A 22,580-nucleotide genomic window follows, 5' to 3' on the forward strand; every position below is an offset into this window, starting at 1 on the left:
GTGGCAGGGTTAATTCTAAAACCAATTTCTGTGTATTTTGCACATTTACCTTTAATGTTAATGTTTAAAGTCTCAGTTGTCTCCCCTTGAGATGTTTTGGTTACACACTTGTATGTTCCAGAGTCTTTGTCTGATGGCTGAAATAAAAAGAAAAGAAATAAAATCATCTATCAAGCTCTCAAAACACTAAAAACTTATCAATTTCAATGAACATTAAAGATCTCAAATGAAAGAATATTTTTGCAACCTCTGAAACCTTGAGTACCTTTAAATCTGGGACATTTTTACCTTTTCCTATAAAAAACCAATCAACAGAAAGGTAAAAACAGACAAGTAAAATCCAGGAAGTGATGTTCCCTGCTGTTCACTAGAAGCAGGGAAGTGTATTTTGTGTTCAAGAAAGGAACTGGTGAAAAATTTAGTCAGTAATGCAGTGTTTTATCTATATATGCACCATGCGTCAAATACACAGACTTTTCCGATTTGATGCACAAAAATCACTGTCTGTAAGTAAATTGATGCACCCCAATGTTATGTTTTGCCTACTAACAAAAAACAAAGGTTCAGTAATAAAATCGTCGCCAGTACATAAATTGGTGCACCTCAATATTATGTTTTGCTGATTAACATAAAATTAAGGTTTGGTCCAACTACTTAAAAGGCTAGATTACAATTCTCCCAAACAGGGAAAACATACGCACATCAATTTCTTATGTTAATGTTATCATAATATATAAGTTTACAAATGAGTGCGGAGCCTGGAGCTGACCCTATGTGACCTGTAATTGTCACATCATTTGTAGCAACAGGATGTTAGAGCTGTATAATCACCCCACCCAACAAAGAGGCGGTAATAAATGCGTGATTTTAAAGTGATTCTCACGAGAAACGATTATTTTATGCTCATATTTGTCAGACAATGAAGCAAAATTTCCCTCAGTTGTATGCCTTGTGTTGTTCCAAGATCTGTGAGCATTTGACTGAAAATGGTGTCCAATGCAAATAGATTAAAATAGATTCGAAACAAACAAAATTATCTTTTACACCGCGTTTATGATGGACGATGATAACAGCATTGTTATTGAACCAGTGAAGCCTTCGTCACCCAAAGATGAGGTAACGGTTACTTGTAAGGTAAAACGTAATTTGTGCAGCAATGGTTGAAAACACAGTGGCTGTGTTTTCAAAAAGAAGTTAAGTGAAGAATGTGACAGTGAAGACGCCTTTATGTTTTGTCATATATGTACAGAGGCTTTAAAAAAAAATCGTTGACAAATGTGCAAAACACAATAACTTTCAGAACAGTACACTGGCAAGGCATGCTGGGTTGCCAGAACACGAACTGCTGACTGAAGGTCCACAACACCAGAAAGATTTGAATGCAGGTTTAGAAAAACGTTCTTCCAAGCAAGACATAACAGTGAAAGTGCTACTTAATTGTGTACATAAGCTGAGTGTAGAAGACATCCCTTTTTTAAATACAAATATCTTCTTAATTTAATACCTGACTTAACGGCTGAAGAAATTGATGCCATGGGCATGTTGAAGAATTATGCCAATCAGTATGGCTCGGCTACCACCTGTTCAGAGCTACTGGAGAGCCTATCAAAGATTGTTGAGGATAGCCTCATATGTGACCTGCAAAATTCATCATTTGTGACAGCAATGGCAGATGAAAGCACTTACATAGCCAACAATAAACCCCTTGTCATATCTGCTCAGATTATTTATGAAACCATCAACAAGATTTTTAACAAATACAGAATGTTCAGATGCTTCTAGCAAGGGAATTGCCTTATTGGCTTTAGTCACATTATATAACTAATATTTTTGTTGTGTATTTAAACAATATCATCATTTTTTTTAAACTAACGAAAACTGATCATCAGTTTCAATAAGACTCATAGGTTTGGAGTTTGACTCACTGTTTTTTGCCTTAATGAGTCAATGACTTACATGAAGCCATTTGTAGATAAAACACTGGTAAGGTACATTTGCAAAGGGAGACACTACTGATGACACAGAATGCTGACTACAGAATCCAGGTAAGGTCTCATCAATATAAAGGTGCATGCAAAACATGTGTGAAACATTCAAAGACCTTAACTAAACAATAATTTAGGAAGCTGATAATCAAATTCTGCTCAAGTTACAGACGTGCATATAAGATTTTCTTGAAATACAATAAAATTAATTAAGAGAATTAATATGTGGAAAATAAAATGTGTGGGCCTGAAAGTCAGTGATCACAACTCTGCTCATTGATGATGCAGATCAAACGCTGAAAAATCAAACCAAGCCAAGGCATCATCAACATAAAGCTGCATACCAAAAGATTTGTTGTTGTTGTAGGGTTTAACACCATTTTTCAGCACACGATAGGCCGTACATGGCGACCAATATTAATGGTGGAGGAAGGACCAGGGAAAACCCCGGAAAGAACCACCGACCCACGAGAAGCTACTGGCAAGCTTTCTCACATACCCACATTGGCCGAATCTAAGACTCGAACCCATGCAGACAGAGGTGAGATGGCAGTGATCCGTAACGATGAGTGCTTTAGACCACTCAGCCACTCGGGGTCCCACATACCAAAAAAGTTATTGTGCAGAAAGGAAAGTTGACAAAAATGACGATATCAGGTAAGTGGATGAAACTGTCACTAACAGGTAAAACATTATATTGCATGCTGCATCAAGGTTAGTACTGCCCCAAAGAATTAATTTTACAGCCCCAATGCATTGTTTGTACAGCCCCAAAGAGTTATTTGTGCAGCCCCAAAGAGCTGTTTGTACAGCCCCAAGGAGTTATTTGTACACCTCTAAAGATATGCTTTTACAGCCTTAAAGAGTTATTTGAACTGCAACAAACAGCTTTTTTTATGTCCCCAAAGTAATGTTTCTCAAGGACTTTTCAAGAACTACCAAGTGTATTCATGGAGTATTTTCCTTTACAGAAACTTGAACTTTCTGAAGTTATTTTTTGACAGTGCATAAATAGGAACAAAACTAGAAGAAAAAACATGCAACTAATTAGCAAAGAGATGCTTTTCCATATGGTAACTACAATGTCAGGTGTCAAATGATCCACTCAATTTTATCCCATTTTGTTTATTTATTTATATATTAATTTTGGAAGATGAGTAACTAACAAAAATTTTGAATGTCAAAAGTGATATACCTTATTCAGTTTTAACTTTTTATATTGCCATACATAAATGCAAGAAGCTTATAAAAAAACTCAAGAAAATTTTAACTAAATTGAAAGAATTCTCAAGGAAAAAAGAACTTTTTCAAAATTCAACGAGTTTTCAAGGCATTCCTACAAACTCAAGGATTTTTCAAGGTTGTACAGACTATGTGAAAATGTAATACGCAACACTGACAAAATCAAATTCAGCTGGGGTTTCATTAATAACAAGCTGTTTACCAATTTTTAAAAACCCAATAAGAGAGTCATTCTTACGCAGTGTGGGAAGTGGGTGGGTCTGACAAGCAGGGACCATGATTTTGCTCACTGACACAGTAGTTGTAGCAGCACAGTACTGACTATATGGTGCCAATTAAATGTAAAGTTCTAAACATGTTAGAATTCTGTAAAAGGTAAATAAAATATAATGGTAAAATGTACAATTCTTAAAAGAACTATTCAGAATATGCCTTAAATAAACCATATTCACTCAAACAGTTCAAGATTTTCTCAGGTTCTTCATCATCATAAAGTTTGGTCATTGAGTTTTCACATAAACTTCAGTCTAACAGTATGGAACTTTACACACTCAAAAAGAATATGTTCCCCTGTGAGCAGACAATGGCAGGGTATGCAATCCAACCACCAAGAGGTATCAAGGAGTCAGATATATTGTGTCCTAGGCATGCATGGCACAATGGCACTCCAACTCAGCAATTTGTTCAACATGAGGGATGCCATTTTCCAATGGTGGGTGTCATGTAATGAAGCTTGTCTGTGGAGTTTTCATTTGGCATATTTTGCCAGCTGTGAAGGAAATGTAAGATTTATATGATATTCGAAGTTGATATGTGGAAACTTTCATTCAGAAATGTGGGTGACTGCATGGCAGCTTTGGCTGCTTTAACTGCCTTTCATTACCCTTTTTATCATTGTGAATAGGCTTCCAACAGGGCAGAATAATTTTCCAGACTGAATGAACAAATCCTGTTGTATAAGATCTGGGATAAATGATGCAGAATGCTGAAAGCTGAAAACTTACTCCAGTGATGGTCTCATGTATATGAAGCTGCATAGCAAATCTGGTTGAAATCCAATTAAAATTAAGAAAAGTTATCGTGCTGAAAAAAATGGCAAATTGGGTCTGACAACCAAGGGATATAACTCTCACTAATAATGATGTAGAATGCTGACAATCAAAACCAACCAAGGTACTATCAACATCATGCCATCTAGCAGATTCTGTTCAAATCCAATCATAATTGAAGGAGTTATGCAAAAATATAAGTGGGTGTGGTCTGTCGATCAGGTTCTATAACTCCATTAAACGATAAAACTGCACTGATGTCTCATCAATAGGCCTATTAGATCTGGTTTAATTTATTGTGCAGAAGGAAAAGTGGGTGGGTGTGACAAGGGTTTTAAAGCTTTGCTAAACAACATAGAAAGCTGACAATCAAACTCAGCCAAGGCCTTAACAGCTTATAAAATTTTGATAAAGTTAAAAAATAATTAAGGGAGTCATTGTTTGAAAACAAAAGTTGACAGTCAGGGACTATAAACCCTCTACATAATGATGATGAAAATCACCATCAAGTTGCATCCTAAATTTGGATGAAATCTAATAATACTTACAGCAGCAACTGTGCAGAAACAAAAGTGCTTGTGTTCCATGATCAAGGGCTATAACTCAGCCAAATGACAGATTACCGACAATAGAACTGACCCAAAATTTCATTAACATGTAGCTGTAGTTGAAATCCAATAATTAATGGAGTTATTGTGCTGAATGAAAGTGGGATAAACAGAAGGACAATGAATGAATGGATGGATTGACCCATTTTCTACTGAAAGTTAGGGACAAAAATGTCTCAAAGAAAGTTAAAGAGCCCCAAACTATAGTTGTGCCCTCTTTAAAACAATTTCATTACAACTAATAAATTAAAAAACTCTTTTGTCTTAAGTTGTCTCTTGTGTCAATGGTATCATGGACATACATGTTTGCTGCATGACACCAAGCCACAGTTTTAAAATCATTTGGATTATAAATGGCAGAAGGTCTATTAAAAAAATGAAGGGAATAAATATAGGGCTTTTAAGAAAAATCATATCTGTCTGTCTGTCTGTATGTGTGTGTGTATGTATGGATGTATATATATATATATATATATATATATATATATATATATATATATATATATATATATATATATATATATACATATGAATGATAAAAATTACATTGGATTTTAGATGTTCTAATATAAAGTATCTGAATGGATGTGAGGCTGATTATATTGACGCAGAGGTTATCTCACTCTTCTTTCATTCTTAAACTTAAGTTCCCAAGATTTTTCCTCCACCAATAACTCCACTGAATTCTGCACTTTTGTTTGTTAATGTTTAATTTCTGACAACCTGTGATACTTTAAAATCACTCCATGGTCATACTAATCCAGATAACCCCTTGATGTATGGCATAGACTGTTATCCAGCTTCGCTACCTCCAATTCTAATTGACTATTTGCTTATAAAAATGTCATCTTACTGCTTTAATTTCCATGGTTAGTACATATTCTTCCTTTGCGCCTTTGCTTGGTCTGATATCCAGGAAGAACTTTCCTCCTGACTTGACTGGTATGCTGCCCTGGTACCACATTGCAGTAGGCTTCATGGGGGCGACCACAAAAATCTGGATAACCAGTCTCTGGCCATTGTTCTCCAAGGTGACCTTTTTGTCCTTGACCTGTGGGCCTGGCTCAGGCTTCTTCTCACCTCTGAAAAATCAGCAGATGACAAGAGTGTCGCACCATGATTATCAAGTTTGCAAATTAAAAACTACATACAAGGATACAAAATAAACAATTTTTGTTTTCATGGCATTTTCTTCTTTCTTAACACATTAACCCCTGGAGGTTTTTGTAGTTTTTGCCTGAAACTCGAGTAGGAAATACATTTTGAAAGCTATTTCTGAATAAATCCTCTAACATAAACTTCTTGGTGATTTTCAAATAACCTAATGCCTAGTTTTGTTAGAAACATCATTTTTCATTGGCTATTTGGCTTGCACATGAGCAGAAAGGTAAAAGTTGAAGTTCTTTTTTTGGGGGGTGGGTAATGGACCCATTATTTTCATATCAAGACCACTCTTTATTCCAAATGCCCATCTTATCCTACTTTTTGCAAAGGTTCATCTGTCTGTTTGCAGTTCATACTGGTCTGCCTTAGATCAGGGACCAAAAAGTCTAAAATCCGCACACAAAATCAGATTCCAACCACGGGCAAATTTTGGGTGGAAAAAATCGGGTCCAAAAATGAGGGATTTTTTCCCTCTGTATTTTGTAGTACAACTAGAACTTCCAGATTATTTTGTATCACTGTAGAGATACATCTGTCTACCTTTCTGTAATACCACCCACTTTAGTGTATCATACATAACCTTGACGCTACTGAGCTCGGCAGCAGGCTATTACCTCCTGCCACATAAACTCATCAGCAGGGGTTAATGTGTTAACATGTGTGATTTGTATGCAATACTTACGCACACTGTAAACCTGACCTCACCCTTAAGGTGTCGGATTTAATGCAGTCAATGATACTAGGCAATGTCTAAACACAATCATTTTATTAACTAAAAGATGTGATGGTAATGCAAACAGAGAATCAGAAAACTGACCTGAATTTATCATTCATTGAAATAATTAAAAAAAAAGATAAGAAGATGACTCTTGAATCAATAATATTTATGTCATAAAAATTCAGCAGAAATTAGAACCATCCTGAAACTCCTTTGGTTCTGATTTTAGGTAGCAGCACCAATTCATACATTTCCTAACTTTTAAATTCTAGTTTACAAGCTTAAAAAAATATTTTACATTCACGAGGAGAATAACAAATTTGATGAGAGCATTTTACTTTATATTCAGTGATCAGGAAGTTTTTCTAGCTGTTGAAATCATGTATAGAGGACTTACTGATCTAAATTGATAGTAATACTGGCAGTTCCTTCTCCAGCCTCATTCTTGGCTATGACCTTGTATTGACCACTATCTTCTTTTGTGAAATTCTGAAAACAGAAAACTCTTGTGTCTAGCATCTTTTCCAAAATCATAATCAATAATCATTTAGGTGATTGATTTAAGATTAATTATGCATTTTATAGCTTCCTCCTAAACCCAACCACAGTCCATTAGCCAGTCTCTCCGGTCTGCAATACCTGCACATCCATGCAACATAGCTGGATGATGGTAGTATTTTGTAGGCAATTTCTATCTTTATCCACCTACATGCTTTTAGCCACCATTGTAGCATGTAACATTTTAATGAATTATTTCAGGAATCAAACAAAAATTTAGTAACTCTCCAAAAACTGTGATCAATCAATTTTGAGATCCTGGGAATCAGACATCAAATACCATCTGTACTTGCTTAAAAGTCAAGTACAACTGCAAACAATATAGGCCCTGATCTGCCATTACATAATGCACCAGCAGATCAGGGTCTATGTTTTCTGTTATACTGATTACTCCTAACAAACTGCATACACCTAGATCTGCATGTGCATCATGTTATGGCAGATCTGCTTCTCTGCAGTTTGCAGCTGACTCAACTTATTAGAGAGTACATACGGTAAATAGAATATTCAAACACCACTAAAATGCATGCTCTAAATAGCCTTATTAGTGCTCTAAATAGCCTTATTAGTGAGTACATATGGTAAATGGAAACTAAAACTCTAAATAGCCTTATTAGTGACTACATAAGGTAAATGGAAACTAAAACTCTAAATAGCCTTATTAGTGAGTACATATGGTAAATGGAAACTAAAACTCTAGCCTTATTAGTGAGTACATATGGTAAATGGAAACTAAAACTCTAGCCTTATTAGAGAGTACATATGGTAAATGGAAACTAAAACTCTAAATAGCCTTATTAGAGAGTGCATATGGTAAATGGAAACTAAAACTCTAAATAGCCTTATCATAATGAACCAGAGTTAATAAACCAAACACAAAAAATTCTGACCAGTTTATTGAGGTGGCCACTGTATAGAGGCATTGTTCAATTAGTATCCAGATGGCCTTAATGCAACCAAAATAGGTTGGCAGTCTGCAGATCAAGATGAGTTATTACCAGATGAGTGTAAGTTCACTGCACCATGAGACCAACACAAATTTTGTGCTGGTATGTACTCAGTGAACTAAAGTTTAATGAAAGAACCACAGACATGGCTATACATTTTCATTTTTAGCATAGGTTTTATTGGAATAAAGTCCAGCATTAAACGGGAATGGGGGGAGCCAAAGAAACTTATTACAAAATGTGTGGGGTAGTGATAAACTTTATTCTTATGTGTAATGGCTAATTACCAATAAAATGAAGAAATGCAATCATTTAAAAAACATCTTTGACTAAATATTAATGCAAAACAGATGACATGTACAACTGGTAACAATGGGACCACTTTATTTTGACTTTTACAACATACACTACAGGGCCCTGGGATGCCAAGTGGTCTAAGGTGCTCATCTTTACAGACCACTGACATCTCACCTTTGTCCACTTGGCCATTGTGGTTTTGTAAGAAAGTTTGCCAGTAGCTTCTTGTTGGTTGATGGTTCTTCCTGGGATTTTCCCGGGTTTTTCCTCCATCATATGTACTGGCTGCCATGTATAACCTATCATGTACTGAAAAATCACATTAAACCATAACAACATTCACAACAACATTAAAATGCACAAGGGTTCTGTGGTAAGTAATTTCACCTGCATATTGTGCTTTCAAAAATTTATTTTTTAATGTCAAAAGACTTTGAGACAAAGAAAAACAATTCCTCACAAACTGTATGAAAACAGGGTTGGGGTAGGATGGGGCAAGATCAACTGGAGTCAGCCAAATCATGATTTTTGTACAGGAGACAAAATTAAAATTTACAAAGCTTTTATATCAACTGCTTTTTATGCTTTTAGATAAGTATTGTTCATTGCTATCATGAAAATGCCAATGTCAAAAACAGCACTTTTGTTAATGTAGGTCAAGTTCAAGTTCTCAGAACTGCCACACATGATCATTTCAATTCAATCAGCTGATTGCACTGTAAATACCAAAGACTACAGATGCCTTCATGCAAAACATTTCAAGAAATATTGCTTCCTTTATTCAGATTTGTCAGTTACAGTGGAAAATAGGGCCCACTATAACGTGCACAACGATCTTCATACATACTGAGCATTCAGTCAATCAGCACTTGACCTATAATCGACTGTTGATAAAGTGACAGGTTGTCAAGATAAAGTGACAAGGTGTCAAGATAAAGTGACGGTAATTCAAGATAAAGTTATATGGTATCCAGATAAAGTGATATGGTATCAAGATAAAGTGACATGGTGTCAACATGAGAAGGCAGTATTGATGCTATATGTTATCATTACAATTCAAACTGACTAGTTGGCTGTTATTCAACAGGGTGGACAATAATTATAATCTGAATCAATATCTCTCTCTCTCTCTCTCTCTCGTTAAAGAATAAACAGTTGTCAAGGATAAATATACAAGACAATCATCATGTACCAAAAAAGAGATGTAATCTATTCATCTGACTTATCAGAATGAAGTTTTTATAAAAAAAATGTCAGACATATGCAAGGGTAAATGTTACATGAATTTCCCATTCTACCATAAACCATTGCTTTTTTCTTTGATTGTTTTACAATATTTGATAATGGGAAAATACATTAAATATATTCTTTTTATAAGACATTTTACAGTTTAGATCGGGCATCAGCAATGCCTCCATCTTAATGAGCCAGAAAACTGCTTACATAGGGCAGATTCCATTGAATTTTAACATTTAATTAAATGGAATTAGGAATTAAAGCTCATGCATACCAATTATATCAATTTAGCCTTTCTTTTTTTGTGAATGTTATGATTTTTCTCGGGGGAAACAATTAATTTCAAAAGACAACTTCCTAACACAACTGATATATTTTTCTTTTATCACATCTACTGACTGATGTTAACCTGTTAATAATAACAATAAATAATATAAAACTTCAGACATCTGTCTTCTTCAGACAGTGTTCCACCAGATATTTACATGTAGCTATGACTGATACTCCAATAATGCAAACTACCGGCAGACTTTAGTAAGGATCGTACATTGGCATTTTTTTTCATTTTTCAAATAGTTAACACTGTATCAAATTATATGACCTTTCTGTTTCTTAATGCAAACTGTAGCTGACCATATTCAGAGCTTCTGAAAATCAGGTCAACGATAAAATGACCAATCATGAATATCTAAAAACTCAATGCAAAACTTCCTCAGAAAAATTAAGGGTGTCCAAAACATAGGGCAAAGATGGAATGTATCGCCATTGTAGCCGACTTGTAAAAACTTCAACATAAAACTTAAACTGACATAAAATGTGACCATGACCTTGGCCTTTGACCCACTGACCTCCATACCAGTAGTTATATTTATATGCCATGGTGATGATCTTTCCTTTATCTGATCTTAATTCAATCGTAGCCTGAAAAACTGACCTTCAAGATCCTTTGCCTTTAATCTTGAGTGCTATTCCTTCTCCTCAACGCATTTTCCAAAACAAACACAGGAGATACTGACACCATTTAAAAAAACTTTAATCCAAAGCTGATGCTGGAAGGAGGACATCGTGACCAGTATATCTCACCTTTGACAGCATTGCTGCAGGTGATACAACACTGACTACCTGGAGAACAGTAATCTAATGACTATATAATGATAAGATGGAGAACGGTAATCTCAAGACTACATAGTGACAACCTAGAGAACAGTAATCTCAAGATTATATAGTGACAACCTAGAGAACAGTAATCTCAAGTCTATATAGTGACAACCTAGAGAACGGTAATCTGAAGACTATATATGGCGACAACAATGATAACAGTAATCTAAATAATCTACAGTGACAACCTGCAGAACAGTAATCTAATAGTGACAACCTGTAGAACAGTTATCTAAAGACAATATAGTGACAACCTGGAGAACAGTAATCTAAAGACAATATAGTGACAACCTGCAGAACAGTAATCTACAGACTATACAGTGACAACCTGCAGAACAGTAATCTAATAGTGACAACCTGCAGAACAGTTATTTAAAGACAATATAGTGACAACCTGCATAACAGTAATTGACAGACTATATAGTGACTACCTGCATAACAGTAATCTTAAGATTATACCAGGGGTTTCAAACACGCAGCCCACAGGTTGCATGTGACCTGTCAAGCCATATCCTGTGGCCTGCCAAATGATTGGTGTCATAAGGTGTCATGAGAGATAACAAAGATGGTGCGACCCTTGGGCCATCAAAAATGCCCTCATGCGGCCCTCAGAGTGGTTTGAGTTTTAAGCCCCTGGACTACACATACATGACAACCCCAAGAGAGGTGTATAAGTGTAAGTTGTACTAATATAGGGGGCAAAAATGTGTAATCTAAGCACAAAAAGTGTAATCTATACATTACTAGTACCAACATTAGTACCCCTACTTCATTTATGCTAGGACATTGTATCTAAAAATGAACACGTTTATTTCTACTACTAACCTGGATCTGTAGGGAAAAATATTTGGAAAAAATAGTCAAATTCCATGTGGATTAGAATCAAAATACATGTACCAAAACAAAACATACTGAAAAATTATTTATATTCAACACTTTCTTTAACTATCCCACACATCTAACTTTTGACAAATAATCATGAGGTCCAAAATTCTACATGACAAAGTGCTCACGGCATCACATTCATATTCTTTATTTTTGTAAAGTGGTGTTGATTTGTTCTTTTTCTCATCAGACATGCTTTTAAGTTTAAAAAGACCCATCTGCTCTAAGAAGTTTCATCCAAAACTCAAACCATAAATGCCTGATCACTTAATATCTGGTGCCATTTTCTTTAAAAAAATACAGACTGGTCTGCTATTATCATGCAGCAGTCTTTCTTTTTAGAGCATTCTCAAATTTTCAATTAAAAAGATGTCAATATCAATGACAAACACAACTATTTATTGCTTTATTTTTATTTTAATATTTATTATACCAGAAAAGCATAATCCATATACAGGCAAGCATAAGACGTAATCTAGGGTAAAAAAGTACCATGATTACACCAAAAAGTGTAATGGCTGTCATGTATGATTATATAATGACAACCTGCAATGATAGTAACCTAAAGATTATATAGTGACAACCTGGAGATAATGACACCTGTCTATAAAGGACACTCAAGGAACCACAAAATGTCTTTTCTTTACATAAAGGTTTAATACCCATGTAATTGCAACCAAGAAGGGTTTCAAAAGAGTTGTGCTTTTTAAACAAATGTCCTTTATATCAAGAAGTTCTCATGTACAGGTATTGTTGAACTTACCAGTATGTCAAGGTGGATTGTATATTCCTCACCAGATTCTGTGACCCTCATTTTGATGTTGGTACTCTCAGAAAGTGTTGCATTATCTTTGTACCATGTAATAGTTGGTTTGGGCAATGCTATGCAAATGCAGTCTACCGTGATATTTCTGCTAGTATTGTCCTGTGTGATCTTAGGCTTCTCTTTAAATGTTGGGGCCTTGCCGACCTTTTGTGGCTCCTTACCTACAATACAGATAATATGGCTTAAATTAAGATACAGTTGCATACAGTCTGCATATGACCCATGCTGAATCATACCCCACCTTTGATCTTGTATTGTAATTACCTGCCACAATGACATTCAAACTGAGAATTATTAAATCTCTTCACACCTTATAAATTTCAAACCATACTTTTTTCCTACCATGCAAACTTTCACAATGTAGAAAAATGCTGACATCAATAGCAAATGCAATGTTAAAACCAATGCTATTTTTGGCAGATGAGGCAGCCTAATGTACATGATGAGGCAGCTTAATGTACATGAGGCAGCCTAATGTACATGATGAGGCAGCCTAATGTAAATGATGAGGCAGCCTAATGTACATGATGAGGCAGCTTAATGTACAAAACGAGGTACGGTGGCATGGTTCTGATTCTGTCTTCTACTCCAAACAATCACTTTTGATTATTAATGGATAGGGGTTCTGTGTTCTTTAGCAGATTTATAGCCTCTGATTGTCATGTGAAAAAATGAATAAAACCCATCACCTAGCCATCCACACAGTCTACAGTACATTTCCTACGATTATGAGAACTTTTGTGACCATTGTTTCATTACGATTGTATCTGAATTCTAACCACTGTAGCAATGGTTATCCTGCATATACGTATAAAGCATACATGTTCTGACTTATGTACCTGTGCTTGAGTCTGCATCACGGCACTGCACCTCTTCATGTACATTAGGTTGCTCCCTCTCCCAAGAATAGCATGGATTTAATATTGCACTCAACTCTGACGGTGACATTAATTCAAATTGCAAAAGTTAGAATGGACAGAGAAAGCTTTGGATTGAAATCCATAAAATATGAGATTCATTAACTCTAAGCTAACATTGCCAGGCATTACTTCTGGATATCAAGGGATCCAGTGCAGCTGATCAGTAACACTTGCAGAAAGACTTTGACCTGGCTGCATCAATAAAATATAGGATTTTCAGAAAAGGTGCAAGAGGAAAATTAATAAAAAGCAAACTGACCATTTAATAAGAATATAAAGATTCCATATATATGACTTAACTAATTACCTACATCACTGAATATACAAAAATAATAACCCTGACTACAATTTGCACCAATTGTTTTAAATGTGCTAGTACAATGAAGACTACATATGCAATGCTACAATCCTGCAATAATTCTATGGAATACAACAGGCAAGACCAGGCAAACATGGCACATGTGTCAAGCAATTGTTGGCAATATCTTTTGCTACCCTTATTCTACTGTGTGTCTGTCAGTTAATTGTCATATCCCTTCTTGATGAGTGTTGGAGAAAACCATGTTTTAACACGATATTTCCCAGACAAAGTGGTGACCTCATGCTATTAATCTCTCAGATAATGCACTTGCAGATCAGACCTGTTTTTTTTTAATTTTTAAATCATGATGATTTTAAATGAACTGACAGATGTGAGTCTACATCATTGGCAGTCATGCGTGCTAAAATAGATGGAGCTCTGAGGCATGTGAAGCAGAACTAATGGTATTGTGCTGAAACCATTTTCTTCCTTTAACTTTGACCACTATTCCCAAACTTGATATGGTTCTTCCTTATCCCAAGTGCAAGATATCCACACAGTTTGATAACTAAGATGGTGGAGAATTTGAGCTAATGTGCAGAAATGAAATTGGTAATGGCTGGATTTATAATATCGTAACATAATATGCTTCCTCTTGTGACTGGCATATAAAAACTACCCATAATAGATAATAGGTCAATGGAACCTAAGTTTTAGAAATGACAAGTTGTATTTTGATGAATGCACCCAGATAGTTTCATCCTGTACATGAAATAGTTTCTGAGAAATAGAGCTGAATAATAAAAAAAAGACATTATCACTAGAACAGGAAAAATGGTCAATGTTACCTACTTTATCTGATAAATGTAACCATGAAGTTTCAGTTCCCAGGCAAAATGAGATAAATATACTGTATTTACTTACTTATAAGTTGAGTCGAACTGCAAACACTAAAGAACCTGATCTGCTGCAGCTGTATGTTACTGCAGATAAGTGTCTATGCTGATTGTTCTAATGATTACTTCTCAAAAATTTCATAGTCCCAGATCTGCCAGCACAATATGTGATGGCAGATCTGGGTCTGTGCAGTTTGCAGTTGGACTCGACTTATAAGTGAGTAAAAAAGAGTAACTAAGTGCAAAACTGGTCACTAAGGATCCTACTATCGACCATGCCTAACAGTAGAGATCAAAACCACTGTAACTTAGTACAATCAACATTGTCTCATTCTCAAATACATGTAGGTAGTAGTAAGTCCAATTCATTATTCAATAAAAGCTGGTATAATATAATATTTAAAAAATCTGAACTAATTAATATTTCACATACACGAGTATAAATGCTTTTGTTATCTTCAAACAAAAACACTACCTGTATCAAGGTATTACTATAGGTTCAAACAGTTGTTTTTAATCTGTATTAATTTTGATTATTTTTGGTTACTGTAACAAACATGTTTCTAAGTGGCTCTTTTTTTTGTTATACAATTATTTCACCTTCATTTGTACATGGATATATTGACCACACTTCGTGTGCTTAATTTTATAAAATAAAGCATGCAGTAAATGTTTGGATTTGTTTAAACTCTACAATCTACAAGACATACTGATGGAAAGGCCATGTTCTTCCAAAATGTTTAATTATTTTCTCAAGACGGTGCATTCACTCTGTCATCTTCTCTGCTGCAATAGCGTATACGATCTTTCTCTCTCCAAGAAATAATGGTATAGCAATTGTATTATATAATTTATTTTTTAACACCTACCATTCCTCCTATCTATAACATAAACAATCACTAATGATTTTAGCTAATAATAACATCAGCAATAGTGTGCAGACCAAACAGCTTGTTTAAGATAATAAACAACTCTAATTATCAGACGCAAGCATGAAATGACTTTTAAGTATTATTGACCTTTTTCCTTTCATCATATCATGAGAGATTGGAAATGAAAGTGAAAACATTTCTGGCATGATCTCAGAATTCTTTCCTGTTATTCCTAACCTCAGCAGGTATATGAGACTTAAAGCTTCTCGTATCTTCTTCTTTTTCTTAGGGGATATATAATAGGCCTGATGGCAAATGATGGAAGTACTGCACAATTTAATCAAAATGGAAATTATATAATATGGATATCTACGGAAGTACCCCAAAGTAAAATGGTAATTATATAACACAGGGATACTGATGGAAGTACTCCCAAGTGAATTGGTAATTATATAATACAAGGATACTGATGGAAGTACTCCAAAGTAAATTGGTAATTATATAATACTGATACTGATGGAAGTACTCCAAACATCATAAGAAGTCTTTGTGGCAAAACTCCATGCTGGTATGACCATCCATGTAGGAGCAGCAGTAACAAGATTTTGAAAAAAGCCACTGTGGTGGCCAAATTGGAAGTCAGGTTGGCAGCAAACTGAAATCAATAGCCTTCTTCCTTACTCCATATACATGCTACCCACAAAGTCTGGTGAAGATGCATTCAGTAGAATTGAAGTTATCATGCAGAAAAGGGAAAGCTTATACATGGGATCAAAGCATACAACCCTCAGACAAATGGACGGCATTTAAAAAGAAAGATGACTTTGCAATGAATAATGAAACCAATGGGTCTATAGTAAACAACAACAACATAACTACTTTTCAAATTTAAAAAAAATGTTGACAACTATATTTATTCTTCTGCCTTTCCAAACTGACCCTAACTGCAGTCTCTGGCAGGCAATATAATTACAGCAGTTGTGCTGTATATTAACTGACCTCTCTTTGACCAAAGAAACAAGATCTATAAGCATACTTAATTTTGCAAAAATACTTAAATAATATATTAAATAAATGTCTCCAATTATCTCACAAGAAGCTGAAGAAATACATGAAAATCAATTTTAAATGTCATCTTAACATAAATTAACCTGGGGAAGCCAGTCTTTTATATTTATAGTTAAACCTTGATTAAGCAGACACATATTGGAAGAGAAATGAACTCAGAAGACAGGTGGTTCCTCAAGAGAGGTTTGTTCCTACAGTAATTTATAAGACCATCATAAAAGTGTGTAAGATAGGTGATTGCTTAATAAAGGTTAAGGTCCGATTTTCAGGGTATCTTCATTAGATAAGGAAAGAATGATGAGAAATTGGCATCAAGAACATAAGTTGATACAAGCACACACACACACACACACACTATGAAACCCTGTGGGATGTATGTAGATAGGGACTGAGCAAAAGAATCAATATTATTATGTCATCATGCTATTCACTTGCAGTCCATTTGAGTTTTTTAATTTGTGATGTCAGCTGTGCTCAAACAATTTTAGAGTACATGTACATGCAAATCCAGTATTTGTTTTGACTAATATATAATTCCATTTTGTAGATAATTTGTTATTACTTTCTTTGGTATTCAATTATGTAATTTTAATGTCAGTGATTTTGTAACATTAACTGCATTCCAACAACAGACTTGCACATACTGAGTGACTAGTTTCTTATGTATTGCTATAAACTCCTTTTTGTAGATAAATTGTTTACAATTTATTTCCTTGTTATTTGATCCCATAAGAATAGCTATCATACATTGTTTGCCAAGCTCAAGATAAATGCTCGATCAAGATTTACGTTTAGGTAATATTTTGGTGGGGTAGCTACTGGAAACATTGTTAGCAGTCTTGGGAACTGGTTAAAATTTAAATATTCAAGAACAGTTCATCAAAACTAATCAAGCATCAACTTTAACTATTGGAGATATTTTCTATATTTTTTTCATGAGATATTTTCTATATTTTTTTCATGAGATATTTTCTATATTTTTTATGGAAAATGTCACTTTTATATTAGTAAAACATTGTGTTGCATTCCTGAATTAACATAATTTTCACCATCACATGGTTATCTTACAAGAACTCCTATTAGCTGATACTGGTGATAAATGACCAATAAAATCACTGTATGAAATGGTCAATAATTGATCCAAGGAACATGCTGGGTCAAGACATTAATATTAAAGCTGAAAACGCAAATTTTCCAAAGAATAAAAATAACTGCTGAAATCCTGATCGAATCCTTGGTTGTTTGACATTTCCGACCAATCTTTGATCCGTTTGATTAATCAACACATGACTAAATTTAACCAGGCAAAAATTTATTATTCCTGTAATATGCAATCGACAAGTGTTGAACAGAAAATTCCTGGGGTGAAGTGAAGGTGGAGGAAGGATTGCAAAAAACAATGTCTCATGTGAGGATTTGGAGAAAAATGAATGGATTTTTATTTGTTTCTTACCAGCCACAGTCTTAACTGTAAAGGAATAAGAGATGAATAAAACATCAACGTAGATAACATAGTTATTAGGTACATCCAATTATATACTGAATAATGTGTCTTGGAAGCTTTAAAAGCAGAACTGATTATATAAAAAAACAGCTTAATACCTTCTTAAAGAAGTTTAAAAAACTAACACTACAAAAATCTCCCATAAAAAAACTAAAAAAACAATATGCAGAGATCAGGATGAATACATGTAACAGATTCATGTGCTTGAATAGACAGTTACAAATTCAGTTTCTTTCAAGCTTCAATCACAATCAGAGATTGGATTCTTCTTTCACAGGCATTAATAATAACTGAATTTTAAAAAAAAAACAAATTGACACATTTTCAAAATTAGTACTGTCAAATTCTTCTGAAACCTTTTTTTAAATACTGCACGGTACATTAATTTCATTATCATACAGTGACAAAGTATGCAAACACATCCAAGTTTATTTATATTTTTTTGAACTACAAAATATTCATAAACTATCAGTCCCACCAGATTGAACATCTAAGGTAAATGTTTTCATTTTTAGGGGATAGTCATAGAAATACATGTAGTTGGCACATAAATCTGAAACTTTGAAAATTTTGCATTTGCACAGAAAAATGCACAAGCTTGAAACCTCATATTTTCTGCCATTAAGTTGCATTTTGCAAATACATGAGACTTAATCCTAATCCTGATATAAGCATAATAATGAGATTCAATTCTGAAACAAAAGAGGCACCATTAATGGCAGTGCTTCTTATAAACTTAAACCAATTAACACTGAAGAAATTTTTTTATATGATGAAACAAACACACAAATAGCTAAGAAAATCTATTCTACTAACTAATTCAACTGGAATGTCCTCTGCCCTTTCCTTTGCATATGAGAAAAAAACCTTGATGTAAATAATGGCAATTCTTAACTGCCCTTACACCTGTATATATATTACTTATTAACAACTTCATTGACATCACAATCATTCAATGTCATGTCATCACTAACAGCAATGTAAGCAACAGTTTGAGGCTACTGAAACCAAATGATTTCTTAAATTTCTTTTTCAATACAAAGTTATGCAAATAACATACTGCTGAACGTTGAGTGTTATTTTCATTTTATAAAAATTTGCTCCTTACACATCTAGCCAGATGCTCGTCTGCCAATTTAATTTGGCAAATACACTATGATTATCTATTAACTTCTTTCTTCGAGTCAAATAACTAAATTCACATCAGAAAGAGACAAGGATGTTCCAGAATGCTAATTACTACTTAAAAGATGCAAAAATCCTAAAAACTAAAACACACAAGCTGTCAGTGGTGTTCAGATAAAGAGAAACTACATAAACTATATTGCTATATTAAATAATCAGCCATGCAAACTAATTCATCCCAAAAAATAATATATATCCTGCCTTTGTGTACAATCACAAAGGCAAACTTCATTTTCTACCTTTCTTATATTGTCAACTGACCATTATTTGTGGTCTACCAATTTCTATTTATTTCTTCATTGTTAAAAACCAAAAATTTTGATGCCATATATAATCATATACTATTCCGATCAACTGCAATCAACACAGATCCTATCTGCCATCACATAATGTACCAGAAAATCTGGGTCCATATTGTTTGTTCTACATATTAATCTCATAGATTCAGATATGCCTGCATGTTATGTGATGGTAGTGCAGTATTGTCTTACCGTGTATGCCTGCATACAAGTCAGAACCAGAGGTAAACAACATATAATCTGCTGTTACACAATGCACCTGCACATGTTGTTTAGTTCTACAGATTAGTAATAAAAAGCTACATCAACCCAGACTGACCAGCACATTATGCAATTAAGATCTGGGTCATTTCACAGTTGGCTCAGACTCATATATCAGTATATACAGTACATTATACTAGTGTTGGAATCATATCTCTGAATATCATCGCCAAAGAAAATTTAACATTTTGCAAAGTCAAGAAAATTTCTATCCATCAAACTATGTGAATTGCCAGTTTTCTGTGAAACTAAATCATGAAAGAGCATGCAGCCCACCTTGGAAGTTGAGAGTAATGTTGGCGTTAGATTCTCCAAGTTCATTGGAAGCTGTGCATTTGTATGAACCACCATCTTCTGCCTTTGGGTCCTGTAATTAAAGAAAAGAACACAATTGATTATGATGCATAATTTATCGCATATTTTGAAACACTTCATTTGCTAAACCAGAAGACATGGTGAAAGTTAAATCCTGAAAGTAGAGTCGGAGCTACCAGAGAAAAGCTGTTAATTTCATCCATCTCAACAGACGAATTTAGAACAGAAGTTCTAATTAAGGTGCCCTGAATTAACAGAAAAGACATAACATTTTGTTTAGAAATGGGAGGGGTACCTATTCCTTCATTAAACTTTCTTGGAATGTCTAAACTTATCAGTTTCAACAAGACAAGTTAAGTTTTTAGATCACAATTATAAGTATAAAATGTAAATAACACACGTGCCATGGCATAATTAGATTTTCAAACATTAGACAATTTGGAGCCCATGCTCATTAAAACAAGATTAAATCCACTAACAGGCAATAGATCGTGTTTTATAAACAGAAGTATCTCGAAAGTTTGGAGGATTTATCTGCAAGAATGAATACAGATAAACTGAATTGGATGTTCAGTTTCTGCTAAAAATCATCTAGCGTTAAGCAGGGTAATGACACACATTATCACAACATATAAGACAAACATTTTACTTTACTCATTAAGGCTAAGATAAACAATTTTGCATCATGAAGCAGTACCATGAAGGTGGTACCCATCTACCAGGGCTTGTAACATCATCACAGTTCATGAGTGAGAGAAATGAAGAAGGATATAGCTTCATACTGATGTCAAGTAATGCAGACATTCTGCAGACATTAAGAAATACATAGAAAAAACACACAATTTTTTTACTTTTATTTTTTACTTAAAAAAGTCAGTTCTTGCAGGACTGGAGGTTTTGTCTGCATGTTAGTCATACTCTACAATCTAAAGCAGCTCTAACTAAACTTCACATTGACAGATGAACCTTAGCAAAAGCATTGGCTAACTTTGGGACCTGGGGTAAAAGGGGACAAGCAGGCAAAATTTGTGTATCCAATAAGCAACACCCACCACAAAAAACTAAGTTCAGTTTTTACCCATCTGCTCATGCATGGGCTATATAACCAATCAAAAACAACCCCTCTTACATATCCAAGCAACTGTCACCAGGAAAATCCTATTGAATGAGACATGCTTGGCTTCCATTGGAATAACAAGAAAACTTCACTTCAACCAATGAAAATGAGAAAAATCTCCTGCCTTTGTGAGTTAAGACCCCTTTATAAAACATACTTTACATTATGAGACTATACATTATGAGACTATAACTATACATTTTGACTGAGGTCATCACAGTGATGGGTCCCTGTCTTTTGTAAGAAAAAAAAAACAGTTCAAAGAAAACTTTATAACAATGTCACATTTAAGATGTAGGAAAACTGACTGAAAAGTGGCTGATGGATACAGAATAATGCCTTAAATATTCTGCTCTTTGTTAGGTGATCACTCAAGCAAGTCGGACTTTTCATTATTAGATCAGCAGCATAAAAATTGTTTTAACATCATAGGATGTTTTACAAAGGCAATATACTGAACTTGAAACCAAATATATTTTTAAAAAATGGAGATTGAAGGATTTATTTGATTAATGTATCTGAACTGATATGTGAAGGATCAATGCCAGAAAATGTGTATTATAACTATTTTCTATCAACCATACATTTACAATAAAACATGTTAAATCTGACCCCTTAACCCCCTTAGTATTCTGATCCCATGCCTTTTAAAGCTGTAAAATTCAACCTGTCATAATAGCTATGTGATGATGTAACAATGAATTATCAACATGACTGTCCATTTCACCCAAAATTCTTCAGGCGCCTTTTGTCTGTAGGTAAATTACCAACTATACTGAAACCCCGTTATGCTTCCTGCCAGTATCCCTTCATCTGGATTTGAACAAGGTATCTGGATTAGCAAATCAACAGAATGATAGAGGAAATCTGTTTCTGAATTCTACAGTTATGATAATGAGACATTCCAATGACAAGAGTACAGATTACGGAGACTTTATTGTACTGACTCTTACTTGTATACCAATTTATTCTTACAGGAGTAATATGGTATTTGATACAGATGTGTGATCTGCACTTCCATATTGCACATCCAGATCAGAATTGTTTAGGTGTTTTCTATGAGACTCACACACAGAACTATTTTGGTGTTTTCTCTGACACTCACACACAGAACTATTTTGGTGTTTTCACTGACACCCACACACAATGAACTACCCCCCTGACCAGCA

The 22,580-nt window shown here is 34.4% G+C and overlaps 1 protein-coding gene across 19 annotated transcripts in view; it reads right to left on the reverse strand.

The window, feature by feature from the left end:
• LOC149785740 (twitchin-like) overlaps positions 1–22,580 on the reverse strand; it is a 469,207-nt gene that overhangs the window by 317,877 nt on the left and 128,750 nt on the right. For 18 of the 19 annotated variants that reach the window (XR_016425447.1, XM_089979624.1, XM_089979636.1 and 15 more), the window contains 6 exons: positions 20,256–20,346; positions 18,184–18,198; positions 12,611–12,834; positions 7,164–7,255; positions 5,738–5,966; positions 50–137 (listed from right to left, as the gene is read on the reverse strand). Coding sequence is in view for 18 of the 19 variants with exons in the window: in XM_089979624.1 (XP_089835750.1) it covers positions 50–137; positions 5,738–5,966; positions 7,164–7,255; positions 12,611–12,834; positions 18,184–18,198; positions 20,256–20,346 (739 nt within the window). In the remaining variant the exon portion in view is untranslated. The remainder of the gene's footprint in view (positions 1–49; positions 138–5,737; positions 5,967–7,163; positions 7,256–12,610; positions 12,835–18,183; positions 18,199–20,255; positions 20,347–22,580) is intronic. The other variant, XM_089979627.1, reaches the window with a different exon arrangement.

This window comes from Sinohyriopsis cumingii, chromosome 13, assembly GCF_028554795.1.
Source record: "Sinohyriopsis cumingii isolate HCF-2022 chromosome 13, ASM2855479v2, whole genome shotgun sequence".
Taxonomy (NCBI): Eukaryota; Metazoa; Mollusca; class Bivalvia; order Unionida; family Unionidae; genus Sinohyriopsis; species Sinohyriopsis cumingii.